Raw genomic sequence first — 24,956 nt, forward strand, 5'->3', positions numbered from 1 at the left:
GCTGTCAGGGAGCAACATACTCAGTACTACCAACCAAACTGTTTAAAATGAAATTTTGGGAAAAAAATAATATGATGTCTTCATGCTTGATTCTAGGCTGGACTCAGTGACCCTGGACAACGCAAGTGCAAATGTAATTGATCTTTCTTCAGCACCAGATGTGGAATTCTGTGAATGTCCTCAAGGTTACACAGGAATATCATGTGAGGTAACTGGTTTGTGTGTGCGAACTGATCTTTTTTCTGAAAGGATCTAGGTTTTAAAGGCAAGCGTCTTTTAATTACACTGCCATTAAAGTATGTATTCTGTGGTGAAATGCTGTGTTCTGTACACAATACCATATTTTCTTCTTGATACACTAAATGGGATTTTAAGCTTATTTCTTGAATTCTATTTGGTGTCACTAAAAGATGATCATACATTTTGCAACATTAATGTTGCAGGGGGAGTAGATGTAAAAGCTCTGTGAAGCTGTTTCAGGCTTACCTTACTCACAAATAGCTCTTTTCCTAGATCTGAATTGCTCAGTGCATTTCTGTTTTATGTAGTTAGGTTTATGGAGGCAATCTTAGCAGGGAGGAATGCTAGTCTTTGGAAGATATCACAAGGGTCAAATGTGTAAGGCTAGGTGGCATTTTATGTATCTGTGAGTAGAAGATTGTGGAGGCAGAGCACCACCTGCAGAACAGCAGGAATTATTCTGACAAATAATTTCAGTATGAAGCCACGTGCCATAACATAATTAATGATTCTGCAGATGAGACAGACCATCTGTTTTTTATTGTCCTATAATAAAGAAATTCATATATTCAACTGCAGAAAACTGAACTTATGTGTCTTCAGGGTACAAAGGGCTAAATCAAAGTTTTATGGTGCTAATTCTTATTCCCTTTATCCAGTTCAAGTTTATTAATAAATAAATAAATAAATAGAAAAGAGTTTCAGTGACATCAACAGAGTTGAAAGAGCATTCAGTTTACCACAGTGTGAACCAAGTCAGTGGGTGGTCGGAAGTGGTCTCTTTGAAAATGATTTGATGCGTACATTTAACACACATAATGCCGCTGCTTTTTCTCCTCATTTCTTTTCAGTCCTGTCTCCCTGGCTACTACCGGGTGGATGGAATACTCTTTGGCGGTATTTGTCAACCCTGCAAATGCAATGGGCATGCAACTGAATGCGATACTCAAGGTGTTTGCTTTGTAAGTTGTCCGCTGATGCGTTGTGTCTTAAGAATCTGCTTAGAAATTAGGAGAGCATTTTGTCTGTGGCAGACAAGTTTATGGTGTATGTAAGTTTCAAGCTATGGGTACAAATTGTGTATTATGCTTTCTTTCATTGTTTACTTACACTGCATGTGTTCAGGGGACTTCAGTAAATTGTTCTCCATTAAAGATTTTATTTCATTTTATCATTTCAAGTGTGGAATAATTAGATCTAAAGCAAAAATGTCAACATATACTAGCTGATAAAAAACTTTGCTTGCTGAAGTTGACATTAAAACTTGAATAAAATTAAGCAGCGTGAATGTAGGTATGTGTATCTTCCATGGCTGACGTCAGTGAAAGTTACACACTCCCTTCTGAAGATTTAGCTTTCAGATCTCTCATGAAATTTAAAGACCTCAGAAAGGCAATGACTAAACACCAGCAAAAAATATATACCAAATTTGTTGGTGTATATGTTTGCAGTATGCCAAAAAAGTTGAAATTCATTTTTAAATAATGTTTTGTAATGTGAAGTGTATTTTAAAATTTAGGAAAGAAGCAATCAGGAATTGTTTAACTGACTTAAAAGGGAAAAACACAACAACTTATTTTCAAAGTTGTTCGTGGTTGTTTCCTTGAATCTTAATGCTGTATTGCATGCAGATTCCTGCAGAGATCCCTCAGGGGAGTGAAGAACTATCAAAAGTAAATATGAAAAGTTTTGTGCCGTGTCTCACAGGCTTGTCAGCACAACACGACAGGACCTTTCTGTGATCAGTGCTTGCCTGGCTTTTATGGAAGTCCATCCCAAGGAACTCCTGAGGACTGCCAGCCCTGTGCCTGTCCTCTGAGCTCTGCTGCAAACAAGTAAGCTGCATGTTTCAGATTTTTTGTTGCATCTTTAGCAAAATTGGAATGTGAGATAAGGAAAAATGTGAAATCTAAAGGAGAAAGAGAGGGAACTATCTTTCCCTCTTCATTTGAGCCTGTGTCATAGAGACATTGTTCTGCCAGGTTGTCAAAGGTAGACTAAGACAGGCTGAGTGAGCTCATGTAGTTTGTACACAAAGTACAAAAAGAAATACTGAAACCCGTCCTTGAACTTGGAACAAAATCACAGTTATCTTTCATGTTCAGAAAACAACAGAAGGGCAGAACTGTTATGCCTGAAACAGTGGAGCTTGGTATGCATACATGCCAAATTTGCTAGAAGAAGGGCCAGGCTGTCAAAAAGTTCTAAAATCTTTCTTCAAAATAAAAGAAAAAACTCAACAAGAATTTCCAAAAATGATAATTCTGTTTTGACATATCGTAATGTTTGAAACATTGGTGTTAATTTAGATACATGTGCAGTTATGTGGTTTTATAGATATGTGCGTAGATTTGAAGAGTGGTTATTGAATTGCAAGTATCTTGTGTTTCTGTGTCTTAATAATAATTTCCACAAATACCATTGATAGTTTCAGTCCTACCTGCCAGCTGAGTGAAGGAGAAGGAATTGTCTGTGATAAATGTCTTCCAGGCTATACTGGCTCTCAGTGTGAAAGGTATGTATGTTAACTTTGGGTAAGGTATCTGTAGGTAAGGCATCTGTGTGATTGTCCTTACCAGCTATTCATCATTCCGTCTACTGTGAATTGTTTACATCACGTGTACAAATCATTCCTAATAAATTTTTCCTCATTTTGTCTTTGCTTGTAATATACTGAAACTTTAGAGCAAAATTTAATAGGAAATACTCTCTTGAGCAAGGAGAGTGTTTGATGTGACTGCATTTCAGCTGCATTCAAGATATCAGGGTGCTAGGTAATTTAATCTAGACAAATGTTTTGGAAGTTTGGACTAGATGATCTTTTGAGGTCCCTTCCAACCTGAGCTATTCTGTGACCAAGCTTTTTTAATCTCTTGTGCAGGTGTGCAAATGGTTACTATGGAAATCCACTGGTGCCTGGACAGTCGTGTGTTCCCTGTGAATGCAATGGCAACGTAAACCCTCAAGAAGATGGTTATTGTGATACCATCACAGGCCAATGCTTGAAATGTGTGGGGAACACAGCAGGTCTTCACTGTGAAAAGTGTGCTGATGGGTACTATGGGGATGCAGTGACTGAGAAAAGTTGCCGTGGTAAGCTGTTATTATTACTCTGAGAATGTAAAGAACAGAAAAATGGGGACTGCATGTAGAAGAATGGATAGGAAGATGCATGTATTTTCCAGAAGAGTTAACCTTCAAGTTGTGAGTTGACAAGTACAGATTGAAAACTATGAGTTTTAGGTTTTGTTTAGCCTGAGGATGGAATATATCATGCTAGGCTCTGACACTTCATATTTCTGAAACTTTCTGGCTTGCTTAATACTCCCCCTCCAGTGACTTGCTGTAGACATTTTCTGCTTCTGAATTTTACATGCGAGGATGGAAAAAATGAACTTCTCAAACTCATCTCCTCACAGAGTTTGTTGCTGATCTTTTGTTTATTTGCTTAGCCCAGATGTGTAGTACAAATTTTGCTGTAGTATATTAACATCTGTAGATGAACAAAGGAAACACATTATTATTATTTGGAATACTGCATAATAACAAATGCATATATAAAAACATTAATAATTTTTTTCTTTCTTTTTCTAAACGTAAGCCTGTGAGTGCCATGTGAATGGTTCCCTTTCCAGTGTCTGTCATCACGAGACAGGCATCTGTGACTGCAAGTCGGATGTCATTGGACAAAAATGTGACAAGTGCTTGGTGAGCAGATACTTACCTGTTCCTAATACCTGTGTTTCTTTCATATCTTGGTCTGCCTGTTTATCTGCATATACCAGCATCAGTGTGAGGAGATGCAAGGAATTTTTTTGGTTGCTTGAAAGGTTGATACATAAGTTTACTTCACATTCTTCAAAATTTTCTGGGAATTTGAACTCATGTTTTCTGTGTAGGAAACCAGATGTTTTTGATTAGTCTGTTCAAAACTTTAATTTATGGCTTGGCACAAAGTTGTTGATGGACACCAAAGTAATTCAAAAGTGTTCTGGGAAAAAGAGATGATTTTCAGTAGTACAAAATGCAGTGTAACTTGGAATCCAAGAAGAAAACTTCTGTGATCTGAGATGGACAGAGGAGGTGAAAGTCCCAAGTGTACTACTGGACTGTAGGAGTCCTCTGCCATCTATATAATGCAGCTTTAGAAAAGGCAAATATAATTTAGAACGTGTCAGTGAGTTATTTCTACCGGAGACAGTCCTTATATGCCAGTAAGGTCTTATCTAGATTGCTGCGTAATATTCTGATCATCCCTGTTCAAGGAGGATTAACTTAGACTAGAGCAGATACAGAAAACAGCAGAAAATAAAGTGAGAAGCGTGTGAACCTGTTGTTGGAGAGGAGACCAAAGGTTTGTCTAGACTGGTTTTTGTAGTTGCAAATTGCTCTGCCTGTGCTCATTGCAGATGTGAAGCTGTAACTCAGCCCTCTTCAGAATCAGGCTGTTCAGGCTGGTGTTGCGCTGCCTGACGGGGTGCAGTCACGTTTATTGACTGCAAAAAAACAAACTGAAGGCCACTAACAGACCTGAAGGCATCTTAATGCTGTGCTTCTGCAAAATGAACTCTGGGAATATCTGAAAAACGCGATTAGTGATAATGAATACATCGTGGCTGAACACCAAGAAAGAGATTCAACTAAAAGACAGGCTTGTTGCAAGAACAAATAGGTATTCACTGATGAGACAAAACAACAGTTTCTAGTCTTTGCTGAGTATGGAACTGACTCAGAGACCAGAGCAGAAATCCTGTGCCCAGTTACTGCCCCTGTGCCAGCTGAGCTGAATGTTTTCCAATTTACATGCACCATAGGTCACTGACATGCTCTGTTCTGCTCTCTAATTCACAGAAATCTTTGCTTGGTCAGCACAGCCTACCCTTGCCCTCATGAAAGTCTTTAATTAAAAATAATGTCAGAGTTTAAAACAAGTCTCACTAATGAGATGAGAGGACCGCAAAAGCATTTCAGTATTCACTTCTTCACCTAAATACGTACTTGCACGCAGCTGGGAACAGCAAAGAGAGAAGGCCAGGTAGTCCTCCCATAGCAGTCACACAGAGCTGATCAATATTCATGCAAGTCAGATGGCCGGGAAAGTAACCGAGAGACTTGGTGTACTCTAACATATCTCTTGTCCAACAGAATGGCTTTTATGGCTTGCTTACTGGACTTGGCTGTATTCCCTGCAACTGCAGTCAATTTGGCTCCATCTCTGAGGACTGCAATCATCAGGGGCAGTGCCACTGTTTGCCAGGAGTGGCTGGAGAAAAGTGTGATCGCTGTGCTCATGGCTTTCACTCCTTGCAGAAGAGCGGCTGTACACGTAAGCTCTAATCCATGATTCTTTCAGGGGTTGGGTGAAATTTCTCTCAGCAGTGTATTGTATTTTTTACTCTAGCAGTGTTCAGTTGATTTGATAAATGTTCCAATTCTCACTGGAGAATGGTTTCCTGATACTTTGATTAAGCTTGGAAACAAAAGTTAAAAACTGCTACTATTGCAAACTTCTGCCATATTTTTTTTCTGTGAAATTCTTCTAAGTATGATTTCCTCCTTGATAAAATAGGCCATTGATTGTATTTTTCCATTAGAGGAAAATTTTAATCCTAACTGGGAAGGTGCCGTCTTCAGATTTATGGGGTTAGTAAGATACTCTTTCCAACACAGTATAGTATAGTTAAAGGAATGCCTACCATTTCTCCAACCTCACAGAGACATTTTTTCACAGTATAGTAATGTGAAATCTTCAGTGGGGTGATATATCGTGTCCGTACTAGGAATCAAAGATCCCTTAGGTACCTTTTACCACTTTAGACTTGAAAAATCTGTAAATTTTATTAAAGCAATTAAACTTTTACTGAATTTCCTCTTTCTAGCAAGAATAGTATTGCATTTTTTTAATTATCAAATTCCTGATCAGTTATGCACCATTTATAATAGCATTTTCCCCTATATATTTACTTTTCTCCATGATAATTTTGTTTGGCTTTGTTGATTCCCCTGTGTAAATGTAGCCTTGCTTTCTAAATCACCAAACAGGCTACATCAAACAGGAATAATGGATTTTCAATTAAAAAAAAAAAAAAAAAGTCTCTCTGTTTATAATTTAGTTCTCAGTTAAGGACAAGGAGTACAAGGAGAGCCATACTGTATCATTAAGAAAAGTAAGACTATCAACAGTCATGGAGTTTATTCTGTTTAGGAAAGGTAAAGAAAGTTAATCATTTGGTCCCATTTCTTTTGCAGCCTGTGACTGTGCTCATACTCAGAACAACTGTAATGCAGATTCTGGTCAATGCATTTGTCCCCCTCATACTCGGGGACCAAAATGTGATCTCTGTGAAGAAAACCACTGGGGACTCTCTCCTAAACTTGGCTGCAAGGTATGGTAGGCTGACTGAAAAGCCAAGACAGTTTAAAGCAGTTTGCTGTTTACTAACAGCATATACTCGTGCTAGAACCGGACTCTTCTTTTGAGGACCTCAATTGTTTGAATTTTTCAAAGTGTTAGTGCTGGTGTTTATTGAGGAACTTTCTAAGAATACTGTCTTTGAAAATACTGGTCCAGAGTGTCTGGGTAGGTGCATGTAAGAAATTTGAAGTATGTATTTTGACTATCAGTCAAGGACCAATCAAGCAAGGAACATAGTTTCTGTGTTAACCAAGGATTAATATTATGGCTTTAAGAAAAATGAAATATAGACGTCTTCTTATACACTTAAATATTTAAAATATAAGTGATATAAGGTAGTAAGTTTGTTTCCTGAGTGGAGCTTAACATTTATTTTTAAGCACTAAAATGCAACTTTAGTGCAGATCTGAGGAGTATCAACCATTCACACAACTAAGTCTTTCTTGTAAATTCCTATCAGATATGGCACTGAACCAATCTTTATTTTATAAATGCTAAGACTTTAAAAAGCTTCAGAATTACTTGAGTATAATGGGCAGTTTCAATGGAGAAACCACAAATACAATCAACTTGACAACCTATGTCATTGTCTGTGATAAGTACCCGAGAAGTACAAGCATCAGCCAAATTCTTTTAGTTTTTCTCCCTTAATTTTTTAGAGTAAGGATGATAAAATAGCCCTATAGTATTGCCCTTTCTTCAGAGTTTGCAGTCTCCACAGTATACAGCAACTTTCTTTAACTCTCTGCATTTTCAAGCTGCTCTCATTCTTTCTGTGAATGTTCTGTAAATACAGTGTGCTGGTTCCTGTGCCATTTCACTTGGGTAAGGGTATGGTAGACTATCACCCCTTTAAGTTTTCCTTTCATAGGCTGATTACACAGCACTTGTCAATAATCACTTTGAATTAAGTTGAATGTTTTCTCAGTATTTGGAATTCATTCCTGTGTAAGTTAATCAAGCAGAAAAGTAGTTCTGTTCTGCTTATAACCTTTTTAAAGTCAAGTGCTGCACTCAGTTAAGTGTACCTTAGAGTCCTTATTTATCATTGTGATACTGAAATGGAAATATGTGTAAATTATTTCTGTTACGGTAAAACAGGGTTTAACCTTCAGAACTGCAGACCTTTAGTGGTATTTAGGAGCCAAAGTTGTAAACCTCTTTGGTCATGAAGTGTATTAGACTATGCAGTGTAGTACACAGTACTGAGAGAGTGAGAAGTCTGCTTAATACAAAGGGTGAGCAACAAATGTGTGAAGAATGCTAGAGAATACATAAATTTCCTTGTAAGTGTTGTACACTGAACTGCAGCGTATGCTTAACTTCCTTCTTTTGGATTCAGTGAGATTCTCAGTTCCTGATCAAAAAACAAATGAAGCAAGAGCAAGGTGTAAACCCCATTAACACTCCTAAAAGTCTTAAAAGAATGTCAGTATTAAGATTTTTCTTTCTATACTACTTATAAATCTATTCTCTCTCTCTCTCTCTCTCTCTCTCTCTCTCTCTCTGTATATATATGTATATATAATCCACTATTTCCATAACATTATTATAATTTATTTATTACACTCAATAAATACTGTTTTATGATATTTTTGAATTGTGGTTCCTGGGCCTTGTTCCATTAACTTCTTCGGTTCTAAACTAGTTCTGGGGATCAACAAAGCTGGTTATGTTTTACATTCCAATGTTTAATAGAAAGATGACACACAATTCTTTTTTTTAAATATAAATGAAGCAATCCCATATCTATGTGAAAGTTCTTTGCTTTTATATTGTACTATAATTGTTGACAAATATTGTTTTAATGGCAGCATTAAATTTAGTTTCTGTTATAACAAAATTGATTTTAAAGATGTATTCATGAATGTTTTTTCCTGTAAGGCCTGCAACTGTAGTGACTCTGGTTCAGATAGTCTCCAGTGTGATGTTTTGACCGGTCAATGCCAGTGCAAAGCTGAATTTGGAGGACAAAACTGTTCCAGATGTGCATTAGGCTACAGGGACTACCCGGACTGTGTTGCTTGTGACTGTGACTTAAGTGGAACCAAAGCAGAGATGTGTGATGACACTAAAGGACTTTGTGGTTGTGAAGAAGAAACTGGCATCTGTGCGTGCAAGGTATTGAAGTATTGAGACTTTTTTGGGACACATTGGAGTTTCTGATAATTTATTTCATAAAAATCATAACTGCTATAGAGATGGAAGGATCTTAGACTGCATCCCTCCTTTCAGGTATTTCTAAGACCACCTAAAATCACCCCAAATGGATTTTCTGTGCCAGTGCTAAGCCAGTCTTGTTATGAATCATCTGGATTAAAAACTGCCAGATGAGTTTCTCAGTGTGGGCAAACACTGCTGTAGGCAAAAGAGATAGCATTAATGCTACCAACATGCCACTGTTATTTCTCTTCTCAGAAGTTCCTGAAACTGTGCTAGGCAGTTTGCCTCTCTTACTACCTTCTACTTGTTTTTAAGCAGCCAGGTAATTTTATTTCCAGTCTGTGGTCATACAATTATTGTGGCGCAGTACTGTATTTCTCTTTCAGAAAAAACTCATGGAATTGCTGTAGATATGTACTAAGAAGTCGACATCAGACCCACACACGATCATAAGTAATCATTTCTAACTGACTAATGCCGAATTCTTGCTAATTTTACAAAACAACCACTGTGCATTCAAAAGACATCAATCATTGTTCCATCAAATCTTTTATGGGATTTGGCATATTTCTCACTGTAGTCCTAAATTCAATTTGATTGCATTTGCTAAATGTAAAATTCATAAGTTTATTTTGTGCTAAGCAAATATCTATAACCACGTCCTTTTTATAGTATGTTCAGAATCCTATTTTTCATGTATTAATACTGTAGGGTAGAAATGAAAAAACATTGAGGATGCATTTGTCTTGATTTCCCTTTTGCTGTTAGATTTCTGTCTGCCTCACAAAGGGCAAGGATGCCTTTTTGAATAGGACAGTATACTGGCCATGAATTCTGGGACAAAATTTTTGTAAACCTTATTAAATATAGGAGAATGGTGCTAGTGACTTCAATGTTGATATATTTCTCTGTATGTTGTAAATGCCATCTGATACCATTTTTAATGATATATTTTTTGAGTGTTTTATTTATGCCACCTGCATTTTGCTTTGCAAATAATGCAAATAATAATTGCTCATAACTCATATGCATTCTTTTGGGGTTGCTATTAAAAAACTTATTTTTCCAGTACACATAGAAGATTGAAAAAGAGCAAAAAAGACTACTGAAGAAAATAAATTCTAATGCAGTGAGCAGTGTAGAGAAAATGTTACTACCTTAAGCCATGGAAATTGTATTCCTGCATTGAGTCTAGGAAGACTGCTGCCAGAGTTACACTTAACATTGTAGGTTGCATAACCATCTCGAGTTTTCTGAAACAATCTATGAGATTAAGACAACTGCTTACAAAAAGGTTGTTTCTTTCTTAATTAAAAAGGTATAAATTCCTTACATGCTGTTTTGACAGATAATTATTTTGTCCTCTGTAGAGATAGCATATCTACAGCTTCTTCCATTCTAGACATGAAAACATTTTTGAAAGCTAATTAAATGTTAGAGAACTCTAGTGGAATAGCTATTGTATTCTAATAATGGAATAAAAAATGAGGTACAGAGAATTTTTTTCTGCTCATACACATATGATTTTATTAGGTTTGGGAACAGTACATTAATTCAGATGATACAGTCTTCTGAAAATCCAATTTATAATGATAGAAAGAGACCAATAAATACAAAATAGATAATCTCAACAGTTTTCTTAATCTGATTATGTTGGAAGTTCAAATTTGTGTTTCCTATACTATAAACAAAAGCAGCGCTTAAGAATATTTCACGTATGTTGCTAATACTGAAGCCTGAATGGGCATTCTTTTATTAAAAACAGGAAACATTAAGGGCAGAAATTTATTAGCACAATTTTTTTTTTTTGAAAAGGTGGGACTCTGTTATTGAAAAACGTAGTAATAGAAAACTTACTTCAATGCAACAAATATATACCCTCACAGGTTTCTCTCCAATGTTCTGATTAATAGTGAGATCAACACTGACTCATTTTTCTAATGTTTCTTCAAGTTGGAATTAACTATGGAGAACTGAAGTCCCTTGATTTCTATTCATATTGAGCATCTTCTTTGGCTTTAAAGGCCTATTTTTTAGGTGGAGATGGGGGAAAGAAGGGTTTTCTGCCTTTAATGGAAAAACATAGTTGCTAATTTTAGTTAGAAATTCAAATATATGAAATTTGTTTAATGTTCTGTGTTTTTTAAAAAACATAGTTGTATAATTGAAATGAAATATATTGCTAGCAAGGTAATGTGGGTGTGCTACTGTGCTTTTTTTCTCTCTCCTCCAGGAAAATGTATTTGGGCTACAGTGCAGTGAGTGCAAACCTGGAACTTTTGCTCTGTCTGCTAACAACGCACTAGGTTGCACTCCATGTTTTTGTTTTGGGATGTCTACATCTTGTTTGGAAGTAGAAGATCACGTGAGAATTCCTGTAAGTAGAGTGACATAAATGTGCAGCTTGGTGTTATGCTCATGATACCATACTGGTGTACCAAAAGGTTGCATACATTTCATGAGTCAGGTGAACTGCAATAAAGTAGCTCACAGGGACAGTGACTTACAGTAAATCAACAAAAAAAAAAAGTAAAGTCTTATTTCTGAAACCTTGTGTTTGACTCCACACATTTTGGGGGGAAAAAAAAAAAAAGAGTTAAAAAATATTCCCCAATTTTTTTAGCTTGGGCTTTTATAACTTTAAAATGGATTGTTGACTATCTAAAGGAAACTAAGACTATTAACAGTATATTACATTGGAATAAAATATTTTTGTTAAATGAATCTATTGTGCTTTGTGTTATAGATAACCTTAACTCCAGACCAGTCCATTCTGCATGTAGTAGCTCAGAGTAACTTGACTGGAACAGTGGAAGGAGTATTTTCACAATTTCCTGATGTTTTACTGGATGCTGCCATTGTCAGAAAGTACTTAAATACAGAAACATTTTACTGGAGGTTACCAGAGCAGTTTCAGGGAGACCAGGTGAGGCCATTAAATAATTAGAATGCTTTCTAGATTGTTTCTTTAGTCTATTAATGTCACTCCTTTGTTGTATAATGGTCACTTTATCTTGATAACATTTTTCTGTGTTATTTAGTTCAAGTAGGTAATAAAATTATATAAATCAATATAATTATATAAATGAACTTATATAGTTCATGCTTGCTATAAATGTTTACATTACCCTTTTCTAATAAGATTTTTCTTGATTCTATAGATGGGTAACACACATATTTAACTACAGCATTACTTTCCAGAAGTTACATGGGGTTGAAATGTGTGATATATTCAATTTTAGTTTAGAAACTTGAAAGGGCTTTCAACTTTGACACTAGATTCGGTATATATAGATCATGGAATCTCTCCTGCTTGGGAATTAAGTGAAAGGTTCTAAAAGAAGAAACTGCCTGCTTTTTAGAAATAAATGTTTAACCTTTGTGCAAAAACTGCTGAGTTTAAGTCAATTTTCATGTTTTATTGCCAATTCATCAAAGAACTGTCACTTTCCAAATCTTCTGATGACATTAAAACTAGTAGCTTTAACCTTGGGGTAAATAGAAGTAATAATTTTATATCCAAACAGCTCATGGCGTATGGAGGCAAACTGAGATATACTGTTGCTTTTTATGCTTTGGATGGCTTTGGAACCTCAAATTTTGAGCCACAGATTCTAATGAAAGGTGGTCGTACCAGCAAATTGGTCATCTATGTAGACAGCCCTTCTCCAGAAAATGGAATAAGAAGTGAGAAAGAAGTAGAAATGAAGGAGGTAAGCTAAAACATCGGTGTTGAAATGGAGATGTGTATCTCATACGAGCTCTTACAGAGAAGCCCCATATATTTAAGAAAATACATTGAGAAATGCATACCTGATCTCAAATAAACTGTATTATATTGCATCTATTTCATGTGAAAAATATTTGGGAAAATTGTGTTGTAGAAGCAGAGAAATTTTTGACATTTCCTCTTTTGGAAGTGCTGAAGGTGCTGCTGTAGGAAGGTTTTCAAAGAGAAACTCAAATTTCAAAACAGTGTTCTTATTTGGTCCTTAAGGCTCTGCTGCCTGGGATTGAGGTGAGAGCTAGTTGTGATAGGAGGTAGGACATAATTAGAAAATGTCTGTGTCAAACTGCACATAAGAAGAGTGCTGTGTAATCCTGATCTTTTGACTGTCTAGGTTCTACAGATTTGGAAAAAAAAAAAAAAAAAAAAAAAAAAAAAGGAAGTGCCACAATTGCTGTCCTGTAGAAACTAGGCATGGAATTTAGGGGCAGGGAAGGAAAAGAGAGGAGAAATGATATAAAAACGTGCTTTATTCTAATCTAGTGCCAGGTGTTGGATTTTCTGGTGCAAAGAGTATATACTCAGTCATTAACTGTATTTCCAAAAGAATGTGTGGGAAGGAAGAGACCATTAACTTTAAGTGAGCTTTAAACATTGACGGTTTTAATAATGTGTGCTGTGTTCCCTTAGGATTCTTGGAAGTATTTTAATTCTGTGTCTGATCAGCCTGTCTCACGTTCTGACTTCATGTCTGTGCTAAGCAATATTGAATACATCCTTATCAAGGCAGCCTATGGCCAAGGACTACAGCAAAGCAGGTAAAGCAGTAAGCGTTTACTTATTTTATTGCATTTACTGTAATTTAACTTGGAAATAGTTCCAGCTGAACTAAATATTTAACTCAAATTAGAGAAATCTCCAATTTCCTATTTATGACTTATATTTCTTTTTGATGAGAAAACATTTATTGCTTTTAAAATTATCTGCTGCTTATTTGGATAGAAAAGCCCATAAAGAAGCACAAAGCTTTACAGGTTGATGCAGTGTTCTTCTTGATGGGAGATATAGTTAGATGTTCTCTGTGTTATTTCTTTACCAAGTTATTTTTATGGGTAATGAATTTTTTCTTTGTTTTTCATTTTTCAGTAGAAGAACTGAAACATGTGATCCAAATCTGGTACTTTCCTGTAGTTTTATTTACTACAGGCTGTGGTAGTGAAATATTCCCACCTGAGAACAATAACATTTTACTGCCATCTTGAATAGAACTAGGTTACTAATGAAAGGAAGTGTTATATGATCTCTACATCAACTGGTTTAGAAACAGCAAGACAAGTAGAGATGCATCCATCAAAAACCCTATATTCTTGCATCTTTGCATCAGTAGAGTGGTTCCACCACCAGATATGGTGGTGTATGGGATTATATTAGATTCACAGGCTGTAAGCTATGTTATTGATAGCTCTTTAAGAACATCCATGGAGCAGAGCTGTTATATTTCTCTTTAGACTTTCTGAGGCCAAAGCGCATACTCTTGCATGGTGGATTTGTCAGTTTTTGCATACCAATGAGAATCAACGTATATTACTTAGAAGTACTTCTGATATTTTTGTTGTATGTATTAATCTCATACATTCATTAAAAAAAAAATCTTCAGGTTTTATTGAGATATTTCATACTCGTTGAGTTATAGAATGATGTAGGTTGGAAAGTACATTAAGGATCACCTATTTCCAACCTGCCACACGCACTGATATCTTCCATGCAGAAAAGAGGATCGTGGGAGAGTACATATGATAGCTCTTACCTTGTGACATAAAAATGTCTGTATCTTAGTTTTGGTGCTAGGCCTTCTCTAGTTCTTCATGCTGTCTTCTACACTTATCTTACAGAATTGCAAATATCTCAATGGAAATTGCAGTGAAGTTTGAAGAGATGCATCTAGGTAGATCTAGAGCTCATCTTATAGAGCAATGTAGATGTCCTGCTGGCTACGCTGGATTCTCCTGTCAGGTACTAAATCCTTGAATCCTTTCTGTGCCAGATAATAATAAAGTTATATAAATGACTTTCAAAATTGTTTATAACTTTTGACAGCCATAATCTTTTCTTTTCTTTTCCTTTTTAAATTTATTCCATTTACAAATAGAATTGTGCTCCAGGATACTACAGGGAGAAGCCTAAAGAATTCAGTGTAAGAGAGACTCATACTATTATAGCACCCTGTGTGCCATGTCAGTGTAATAACCACAGTGAAACTTGCGATCCTGAAACTGGAAAGTGTTTGGTACGTAAAATTTATGTGTTTTTTGCATTGGCTTCACCTGAACAGGCAATGACAGTAATCTATGAAAGGAGTTTCTGGGAATAGTGTGTGGCTATACTGTTTGGAAAATGTATAATTTTCCCTATCTACATCTCTAAATCCACGTACTATTTCCTGTAGAGTCTATTCAGTAAAATGATCAAGCTTTTTGGTCACTATCTTCAAAATCATTAATAATTTTAGATTTAATTATATTTTTAAAGATAACTTGTTTATGAATTCAGTTTTTCTACTTTACTGTGTTACTTTTTGATCCTCTGTTGCTTGGTCTGGCCAAGGTCTGCTTAATCACACAAAATAGGAGAAGTAAAGGAAGCACTAAGCCATTCCACACTACAGACTAGGTTGCAGTTAAATTCTTTGTCTCTCTTGAAGCAAACATGCACTGAGCTTCTTTATAGAGGCTCTTTCTGGCATCTTGAGTGTAAAGTAGTCTAAGGTTATGCTTCAGCTGGATTAACTTTTTCATTTCCAAGATTTTGTCCCAAAAATTAAAAAGAGGGAATGCACAGGACTAGCACATAGCCTCTTCTTGTCTTGTGCTCTGTCTAAAGCAAATTCTCAGCTATCCAAAGAATACATAAGTCTCTTCTTTGGTATGATTCAACGACCAGGTTCTTCTTTCCTAAAAGATTTTTAGTTGCTTTATTTGTCCAGTGGTGAGTTGATTATTTCGAAGTCAACTTCTGCAAAATTCATTTTTGAAGTCATTTTATAAGTTTCCTCAATCCTTCAGGCTCTTTGTAAGCCACTCTTTCACCTACAGTTTGAATCTCATGAATAAGAACAATGGTTCTCATTACTATGAGGCCAATCCTCGCAGGTCTTTCATACTGAAGAATAACAGTCATTCATTCTCTCATTGCAGGGGTAGCTACTCACCCACATGTTAAGTTTACTACTTAAAGATTTCCATCTGAGTTGTGCAGGCAAAAGAAATGGTTTTCACCTCTGACTTCTGTTCCCATGCAACAGAAAGCTGTATTGTTACTACTTACTGTACTCTGCTAACCTCTAAATTCTACACACTCACAAAAATTAAGAATCATAGAAAAGAAGAAAAAAAATTAATGAAGGGAATTAGTTTAATTATGCTTGTAATATGGAGTTAGTGTTTTAACGTTAATAGCACTGGCTATTGATGAGTACTCCACAAATTAAATACAGTGTCTGTGAATCTTAACTGTGATTGTTTATTGGTTTATAAATGACAAATGCTTTTATTGAAACACTGAGATTTGTCTTTTTGGTACAGATATCCTGTTTAATTTTTTCCATCAGATATTTTTTAGGACAATTTTTTTGTTTTGTTTTGTACTATGATTTCCTGATTTAAATTGCATTTCTAAGAGTACAAATACAAATCTTAATGGAAATTCAGAACAGATATTAAGTCAGCCTGCCTGATGGAATTGAAAATATGCTGGCATTTTGCTTATTTTTGCATAAAACATCCCTCTACCCAGAGAATGCTGACCGATGGGTGGTGACATTTAGATGCGATTGTTAAAGATGTGATGCACTGGGGAGAAGATAAAATTCTTGTTTGTTGTCGTTTTAAACTGTCTGAATTCCTTTTTGTGTACCAGAACTGCAGAGATAACACAGTTGGTGATTACTGCAGTGCTTGTGCCCCAGGCTACTATGGAAAAGTAATTGGATCTGTCAACGACTGCTCTCTTTGTGCTTGTCCCAGAGCCAACCCTGTTAGGTAACCAAAACTTATTAAATCCAGTGTACGTTTTATCCTTTCAGATACCTTGTGCTGTATGTCCTACCTCCTATGTCTCACACTCTATGACAATAGGAGATAGTTATTTTTACATGTCTACTTACTGAATGTCTACTCAAGCTACTTATTTTAGCAAATACAACTTAAGTTCAGAGTTTACATCTAGTGATAACTTTGTGAGGATTTAAAACAAAAAGATTAATGTCTTTTTTTTTTTTTTTTGTCTCAGATGTTATAGATAGTGGAGTAAGTTGTGCTGACGTATTTCAATTTCGAATGTGGGTCTCTTTTTCCTTCTAAAGACAGTGCTTCAGTATTTCAGGCCATTTCCAGCCAGCTCAGGAGCTTTTAATGAGATGAATAGTAGGATAAAAACAAGTAGTCCTTTGTTTGAAATTTTTGTCTGTTTGTAAGCAAACAGTTATTTTTAAAATCAAAATGCGGACTACTTTTCATCTAGAAGCTTGAAAAGCACTGTTGCTTTTGGATAATTGAGAGTCAGAGTGTGAGTGGGACTACTCCTAATGTTCTGATGCATATATCAGTTGGATAAATACTATAGCCATATCTTGCAGTTCCCTCACCTTACTTTCCTCATCTGTAAAATACTTTTGGAACAATGGATATAAATCCATGCTGAGTATATTTTGCAGAGGGGTGTATTTATACAGAAAACCTGCAAGCTTCTAGATTCCCAGTGTGTTTATATACAGCAGTGCTGAGGGCAAAACAGAGCTAGGAAATGGCTCAGACAGAGAGGATGTGTTTGAAAGTGAGTGATGGACACCAGAACTATCGTGCTGGAGCAGGAGGTGGCTGATAGCTTCCATCCTGGCACACAAAAAGCGTAATTCCTCAGATTCTCTAGAAAGGGGGAAGTGAGAAGTCACCAGTATAGATGACTCAAAATAGATCTATTTCAATTTGTTTAAGCATTTTTGTATCTTTCAAACTGAAACTTGTTAAGATGCTTTAGCATGATATACAGTAAAGGAGTTGCACTGGAGGAAAGCAATCTTTATAAGAAACAAAATACACATTCTAGCCCATTGCATTAGGTTGAGCATAGGATGCTCAGTCTGTGGCTGAATGAGATTCTCTGTCATTGCATGATTTTCCATTTCTGTGCTAGCAGGTATTTGTTTTTCCGTCTTCCAGTTTTAGTCCCACCTGTGTCCTGAAAGGCGTCCAGGATTACCACTGTGATGCTTGTCTCCCAGGTTATGAAGGACAGTACTGCGAAAAGTGAGTTGTACACAATGTCTCATCTTTTCCCCCCAAATTGCAAAGACAGTTACCAATACAAACCATACCATACAAACCAATAGATTATTCACAAGTAAATATGTGAATATGTGTGAAAGGACTTTGTGACTTGTTAGCTACTGTAAAGAAACTGTTAATCAAAACTCTATCAGTGATTCTCAAAGATAAACATGATATCTGGTTTTATGATGAATATCACCTGATGTTTATTGCCTCATTCCTCCCATTGTAGGTGCTCTCTTGGCTATTATGGTGATCCTCAGCTTCCTGGAGGCAGCTGCCATCTGTGTCAATGCAATCCAAGTGGATCTGTTCATGTTAATTGTGATCGTGTGACTGGCAAGTGCCCCTGTAAGCAGGGTGTGACAGGACAGCTCTGTGAAGAGTGTGAACCAAGACATCTTCTTCTGGAAGAAGAGTGTGTTTGTAGGTGGCTTTGAAATTGTTTACTTCTAGGCTTTGGTTTATTCCATGGGTGTTTTTCTATTGATTGGTCTATTCTCTCTATAAATGCTTGAACTAATCAATATCCAGCAGGGTCCTGTCTACTAACCTCCACTATTTTATGATTCTATGAACAAAGAGAAAACTTCAGTACAAACTATAATATCAGACCAGCAGTTAGTCCTTAAACTGGCCAATGTAGCACTACGAGCATATTTAAGAATAGATAATGTTAATACTAATTTGCTGTTTGTAGCATACTTTTATTTATTTGAAAACATTAAATTTCAATGTCATTGACTCTTTGCCTGTGATATTGCTCTAATAATACTTAAGGAGTCATCCCATGTGTACAGGCACACTCTATCAATAACTAGTCACGTAGTTCCTTATGAGAGAGTTGATAGCAGAAAGACCCACTCAGTACAGTAATTGCTTTTACAATGAACTAGGAATATAGACTCATATTTTGCTTTATAAAAGAAAATGTGGAATAAATGCACCTACTAGGTATCTATTTCCATTGTGGTGTCTTTGTAACCTGTCTGGTAGCTGTTAGTGGCATTGCCCTGGATTTACAGCAATGCAACTAAATGGGTGCAATATGTGTATAGTATAACAAGAAGCTCAGTAGTCAGCAAGATCAATACAGCTTGAATGTGTTCTGACATAAAGATAGCATGTTTAGAATCGGTCCACTTCTGGGGTATGCGTGGAAGGGCAAGACTACAAGCCTGCATTTTCAAAATTGTGTTCTATCTGTATTAACACAAAAAGTAAAGGCACATGCTGTGTGAATATGTAAAAAAACAAAACAAAACGACAACAACCCATAGCACTATTTGGCTGCTTTTTTAAAAAAATGCTAATGTTACTTCTCCTTTTTGAAATGGTTTATCTAGCTTGTGATGACAACTGCACAGGAGTGTTGCTAAACAACTTGGATAGTCTCAGTGAAAACATACTTTCATTGAACCTTACTGGTGTTGTCCATGTGCCCTCTGGGATACTATCAGAGCTGGAGAATGCAACAAAACATCTAAAGGTAATACAAACATACAAGTAGTAGAAATATTTAGTCACACCTTTAAAGGAAAGCTTGCAGCCACTCACAGCAGCCACTTTAAATGAGGTACTCCTGAAATTCATGTGTGTATCTGTAAATTAGAGCAGATTAAGAACATTATAGAAATTAGTCTTAAGCCCCTTAATTGTTGATGTTTCTTTTATTTTGTTGTATTGACATTTAAATAAATGTCTGAATATATTTTTCAATCAGCAGTACAATTACTGAATGCACAATATGTGCATGTTTCATCTGGATTTTGTGGGTCCTTAGGATTGGCCTAGACTTACTGAATTTAAAGAGCATAATTTTCAGCAATCAAACTGAAGCACCAGGCAAGGTCCCTTTTTGGTTCCTTTGAAGAGCTGTCAGAGTTCTGGAGAAGAGTATGACAAACTGCTTATCCATTACACAGGGCTCCTTGGATGCAGCTGTTTGCTTTCCTTGCAGTTCTGTGACCATCCAAGTGCCATCATCTGTCCTCCAGCTTAGGAGACAAAAGATATTAGAATGTTTGTTTTGTATACTTTCAGACTTTTTGTAGAAAGCTTCCCTCCCAGCTCCTGTGCTGCCTTAAACAAATACTACTTTTACTGGACCCCATAGGGTCAATTATTGTGGTAGATTAAGTTCTAGTCGTCTCTGTGCCAAGCCAGAGAAATAATAATATTTGCTACATAATGACTACCAAAATAAGCACATTTATTGATAAGTCTGCCCAGCAGTAATTGAGGAAAGACAAGCTCTAAGACAGAATTTAAACTACTGTCTTTGTATTCCACCATATCACACCACAGTCAGAATAACATGAGCCTTCACGTGCTGCTGGATTCTGCAAATGGAGAGTTTGAATTAAAATTTCACCTATCGAAGTGTGAGGCAGACTGAATTCCAATCCAAGGGCTCAAAAATTATAATAATATCTGAAGGCAAACTGGATTAAATTTTAAACTAGATTAAAGATTAAACTGGTAGTCTTATCCTTTAGTTTTAGTTGCTAATATTTTTGTTATAAAGCTTCAGTTTTGCTTCCCTTCCTTTATGCCATGAAGGTGTAAACATACCAAATGATTGTAATGCTTTAAGGATATAATTGACTTGCATTCTGTAATTGCTTTGTGTTTGTGTAGGAGCATTGTCTTCAGGGAGCATAAGCATTATTCAAAACTTAACATCTATTTAATTATAAAGTCAAATCCTTTGTAAAAAAGAAGGCAGTGTAAGTTTCTCCTTTAATATGTATCTTTTTATGTCAAAATCAAATCCAAACCAGCTGTCACTCGCTTGGACATGTGATATTTAAGGGATCTAACAATGATACAAACCACTCGTTTTATGTGAAGGCACAGTGTTCTTTGAACAACTTAGTCTGACGCTAAGTTGGAAGTTTCATAGTTCTTCTGTTTGTAAGTAGGCATTCCTGTGTTTTGTGATAATGAAAGATTTCCTTCCCTCTATTCTTGTACAAACGTAACATCTGTAAAATCCCTGTGTTTATTTATCTGAATTACAGGTCTTTGCTGAAGGACTGTCTCTTCCACTGTAAACCAATTTTTATCCAGACTTGCCCTCCTGTTAAGAGATCCCTTATGTTATTTTGCATCTGCAGAGAAGTGGTATTCTGTAGGAGGCATTGAATGTATCAGTTAGATACAATGGTCTATTTATTGCCATACACAGCAGTTTTGAGCTGGCCTTGAAGCCAAATACAGCCTAAAGGTTCCTCAGGGCAGGGTTGGTTGTGTTATTTGAGTGCCAAGATCATGAACTCCTGAGTGCCACGCACTGGATTTGACACTGAAATGTAGCTCCAGAGTCATCCTTAACATATACACTAGATACAGCTATTTTGATGTGATCAGCCACTGAAATTGTAGAAGATGTGGAACTGAATGGAAACATTTAATTTGATGGGCCTTTGAATTTCTGAAAGTAGCTTGTTTGGACAGCTCAGACTGTGGAGAAATTGAGAATCAGGAAAGCTGAGCATTGCTCCCCTTTTATTACTGGATTGAAAGCATGACATAGCTAGATCTGGAGATTTATTTCCTTCCATCTATAGAAATGACCACCTATTTTTCATCAGCTACATATGCAACTATTTTGTCATCTCATGTGCCTTAGAAAAACGTCATTTCAAAAATATAAGTGGTCTAAATAGTTTGCATAGTTATTTTTTTCCCAGAAATCTTCTGGACACACAATGGACTCTTTACGTTAGTGTGTTGTTTCTTACAGGGGTTTATAGTTCTGAGGGAGGATCGAACATACTCGTTAGCTACAGCAGGACAAAGTCTTCTGAATTTGTCGAGAGATGTTGATCAGTTGCCTGAAGAGGTAGGTGGTGCCTTCTTAATTTCTAGCATTTGTGGAGAAATCTTTTGAGGTTTCATAGCATTGAACATACATGCTGGAGTATTGCTTAGAAATTATTTTAAATCTACAGACTTCAGTGAAAGAATTCTGTCTATTCTGTAGTCTTACAGGGGAGAGGGGTTAACCAGTTTGTGGAATTATTCAGCGAGCTACAGCATTTTATGATACTGTACAAGAGATTTACATGGGTTCTGTTGAAGTTCAGAAGCTTTTTGTAGTGTGATCATTTAAGGCCCTAAAATTGAAGAGCTTTTCTTCTCACTGGTTCTACAAGTGGAGCTTATTTAAAATTGACACCATTGAATACTCACCAAAAAAGTCTTATATTTACATCACTGTATTTAAGATATTTTCAGCAGAACTATATCTGTTGAAAAATTCAACATTTATCTTCTTTATTCAGCTTTAATGCTAGAAAAATTGTAAATGGAGACTTTGCAATAGTCCTTTGGCCATTATGTTTCATTTGCTGTTCATGTGTACCTATCATTTGTTGAACATGTATAACTAATTAAACTAGGTGCTTGCCCTAGAAGCCTTGTTATTGCCGAGAGGAATTATCTTAAGATAGAAGAATTGATGTTTACAAGTATGTGGTGTTTACTATACAAAAGTAATAGCTTTGATAATTATGGTTTTATTAATTGTGAAAATAGTTGATAAATCAGTTGTTCACTGGTATCGGGCTGGAACTTTCAAAATAACAATGTTGCAGCATGAAATCATCATATTTCTGAAGCAGCTAGATCTGCCTTGTTAAAAAAGTAGTCTCCTCTCACCAAGTATTTTCACCATTGGAAAAAAAAATGTAAAAAGATGAGTAATTATCATTAATTAATCAATGTTTTAACAAAATTGTTAAAGAGTATCTCTGTTTTTTTTTCTAGTCATCTAGAATTCTAAGAAAAGCTTCGCAACTTAACACGATGACTCAGGAAACCAGGAGTAAAAGTAAAGAACTGAGTGGATTTATTGACACAGTACATACAGCCATCAAAGGTATCCTGCTTTTAAGATATTTCCACTCCTTTGCAGAATTTACAAGGGTGTTTCCTTTGTAACTTTTAAAGAACTGTTTACAGAACACAGAAGTGCTGCAACTTCTCCAGGAGGTTCACATATTCCTTTATCAGTGGTATGACTAAATCTTTTATTCTCCTATTTAGTACTTGCTGAAGTTGCAATGTCGCTAAATGAAACACTGGGCCTGGGCCTCCCACTGTCAAATGTTTCATCTCAGAGCCTGCAGGATGATATTTCAACCCAACTGGATGAATTGCGCAAGAAAGATTTTGTTCGACGGCACTATAATGCTACCAGTGTCCTAAAGTAAGACTATTCTACCGGCAACTTTGATTCACATATGTCTGTATCCTGCAGTATTGCTTTTTGGTGGGAGGTCTGGAGTTAAGTTTTTCAATTACATACTGCCAAAATTCCTGAAAGTTCTCTGATAAGTCCTGTAGCAGATTGAAGGAGAGAGTTAATAAGATTTATTAGATAGTTCCTCTGCAGAATTTATCATGCAGTGCAGCTGTAAATTCAAAGCTGATTTAAATAAGCAGCTTGGCAGTGCATTTTTCAGGATGCAGAAGTTACCACATGGCTGATAGTGTAGTGATCTTGTGGTGACATATTGTTGAGCAACATTCTAAGTGAAATCTCCATGAAGTCTCCCCAGATTTTGCTGTGTAAGCCATTTGGTATACAATCTTTTTTTTTTTTTTTTTTTTTTTTTTTTGCATAATGAAATAGAAGCCATTACTGTCTTGTAAAATACTTTTGTGACTTCTGAGCTTAAGGACTTGGAACTCTTAGTTTTAAGAAATACATGCAACTGCACGTCTGCTGTTCAGAGGGAAAGATGGAATGTATCATTGTAATATATATGTATTTTGCTTTGGATGAGGATCATAGACCTGTTGAGAGACCATGGAAGACATAGACCTGTTGGAGCATGTCCAGAGAAGGGCCAAAAAAATGATCCATGGAATGGAACACCTCTCCTATGAGGACAGGCTGAGAGAGCTGGGGCTGTTCAGCCTGGAGAAGAGAAGGCTGACATGAGACCATGTAGTGGCCTTTCAGTATCTAGAGGGGAGCTGCAGGAAAGAAGAGGACACTCTTTAGCAGGGTCTGTGGTGATAGAACAAGGGGAAATGGTTTCAAGCTCAAAGAAGTTACAAGCTCAAAGAGCACCAATTTAGGTTAGATATAAGGAAAAAGTCTTCTACAGTGAGGGTGGTGAGGCACTGGAACAGGTTGCCCACAGATGTAGTTGATGCCCCGTCCCTGGAGACTTTCAAGGCCAGGCTGGATCAGGCCCTGGGCAACCTGGTGTAGCTGTGGTGTCCCTGTTCATTGCTGTGGAGTTGGACTAGATGGCCCTCTAGAGGTCCCTTCTATCATTTTATCAGTATGGCTTGAAATCAGGGCAAATATTTATCTGAAAGTGTCATAGGAGTTGATATGTGCAGCATGTGTGGAAACAGAGAGAGACGGGAGAATGGACTTTCAGTATCATTTTGAGTTGATTTTCTTCAGTATTACAAAACTTTCAAGTGCATGTGCAAATATTCCCAGATAGACCAAGGGAAGTGATTTACAACTGACTGATTTGAGGGGAGGGAGGGGGATATCATATCTTACTGATTTTAAGAGATAAGTATAAACATTGCATTTCACTGGTCATTTTAATGATGAAATTTTTTTTGCTTTATATTTATGCTTTTCTAATCTACACATGCAAAGCTTGTTAATAGTATTCCTTTCCTTTTCCCCTACATTGTCATCTTTCTTTGTGCTCAGACAGGTAACTAGGCTAGTGTGCATATGCATGCTATCATATAAAAAATTGTGGACTTCTGTAAGAAGGTGCATTTACATTAATTTTGGATGACCCCCATACCTGTCTCTCCTTTACCATGTGTTATTTTTCACTTCTTCTCTTTGCCAGAGCTGCAGAAGGTTTGTTGCATTGGGTTCAGAAAGACTATCTTAAACCCCAACAGGAGCTTGCTGAGCTGAAAAAGGACGCAAGCCAGCTCTTATCAAAGCACAACAGCAAACTACAGGATGCCCAGGATCTGCTGAACGATGCACTTGCTAACATCAATGAGACTAATCGCTTGTTTCCTCTTATCTCCAGCAACCTGGGAGAGTTAAATGTAAGACTGGATGATCAGTGTTGTTATGTAAGAA

At 36.4% G+C, this 24,956-nt stretch overlaps 1 protein-coding gene across 2 annotated transcripts in view; it reads left to right on the top strand.

Moving 5' to 3' along the window:
• LAMA1 (laminin subunit alpha 1) overlaps positions 1–24,956 on the top strand; it is a 99,207-nt gene that overhangs the window by 45,654 nt on the left and 28,597 nt on the right. For both annotated transcript variants that reach the window (NM_001199806.2, XM_046917198.1), the window contains exons 15-37: positions 97–208; positions 1,092–1,202; positions 1,948–2,075; positions 2,669–2,755; positions 3,122–3,333; positions 3,842–3,948; positions 5,386–5,566; positions 6,490–6,626; positions 8,540–8,776; positions 11,052–11,195; positions 11,565–11,744; positions 12,346–12,531; positions 13,236–13,363; positions 14,438–14,558; positions 14,695–14,832; positions 16,461–16,582; positions 17,762–17,848; positions 18,102–18,295; positions 19,216–19,358; positions 21,618–21,716; positions 22,643–22,754; positions 22,922–23,084; positions 24,712–24,922. In NM_001199806.2, coding sequence (NP_001186735.2) covers positions 97–208; positions 1,092–1,202; positions 1,948–2,075; positions 2,669–2,755; positions 3,122–3,333; positions 3,842–3,948; positions 5,386–5,566; positions 6,490–6,626; positions 8,540–8,776; positions 11,052–11,195; positions 11,565–11,744; positions 12,346–12,531; positions 13,236–13,363; positions 14,438–14,558; positions 14,695–14,832; positions 16,461–16,582; positions 17,762–17,848; positions 18,102–18,295; positions 19,216–19,358; positions 21,618–21,716; positions 22,643–22,754; positions 22,922–23,084; positions 24,712–24,922 — 3,340 coding nt within the window. The remainder of the gene's footprint in view (positions 1–96; positions 209–1,091; positions 1,203–1,947; positions 2,076–2,668; positions 2,756–3,121; positions 3,334–3,841; positions 3,949–5,385; positions 5,567–6,489; positions 6,627–8,539; positions 8,777–11,051; positions 11,196–11,564; positions 11,745–12,345; positions 12,532–13,235; positions 13,364–14,437; positions 14,559–14,694; positions 14,833–16,460; positions 16,583–17,761; positions 17,849–18,101; positions 18,296–19,215; positions 19,359–21,617; positions 21,717–22,642; positions 22,755–22,921; positions 23,085–24,711; positions 24,923–24,956) is intronic.

This window comes from Gallus gallus, chromosome 2 (genome assembly GCF_016699485.2).
Source record: "Gallus gallus isolate bGalGal1 chromosome 2, bGalGal1.mat.broiler.GRCg7b, whole genome shotgun sequence".
Lineage (NCBI taxonomy): Eukaryota > Metazoa > Chordata > Aves > Galliformes > Phasianidae > Gallus > Gallus gallus.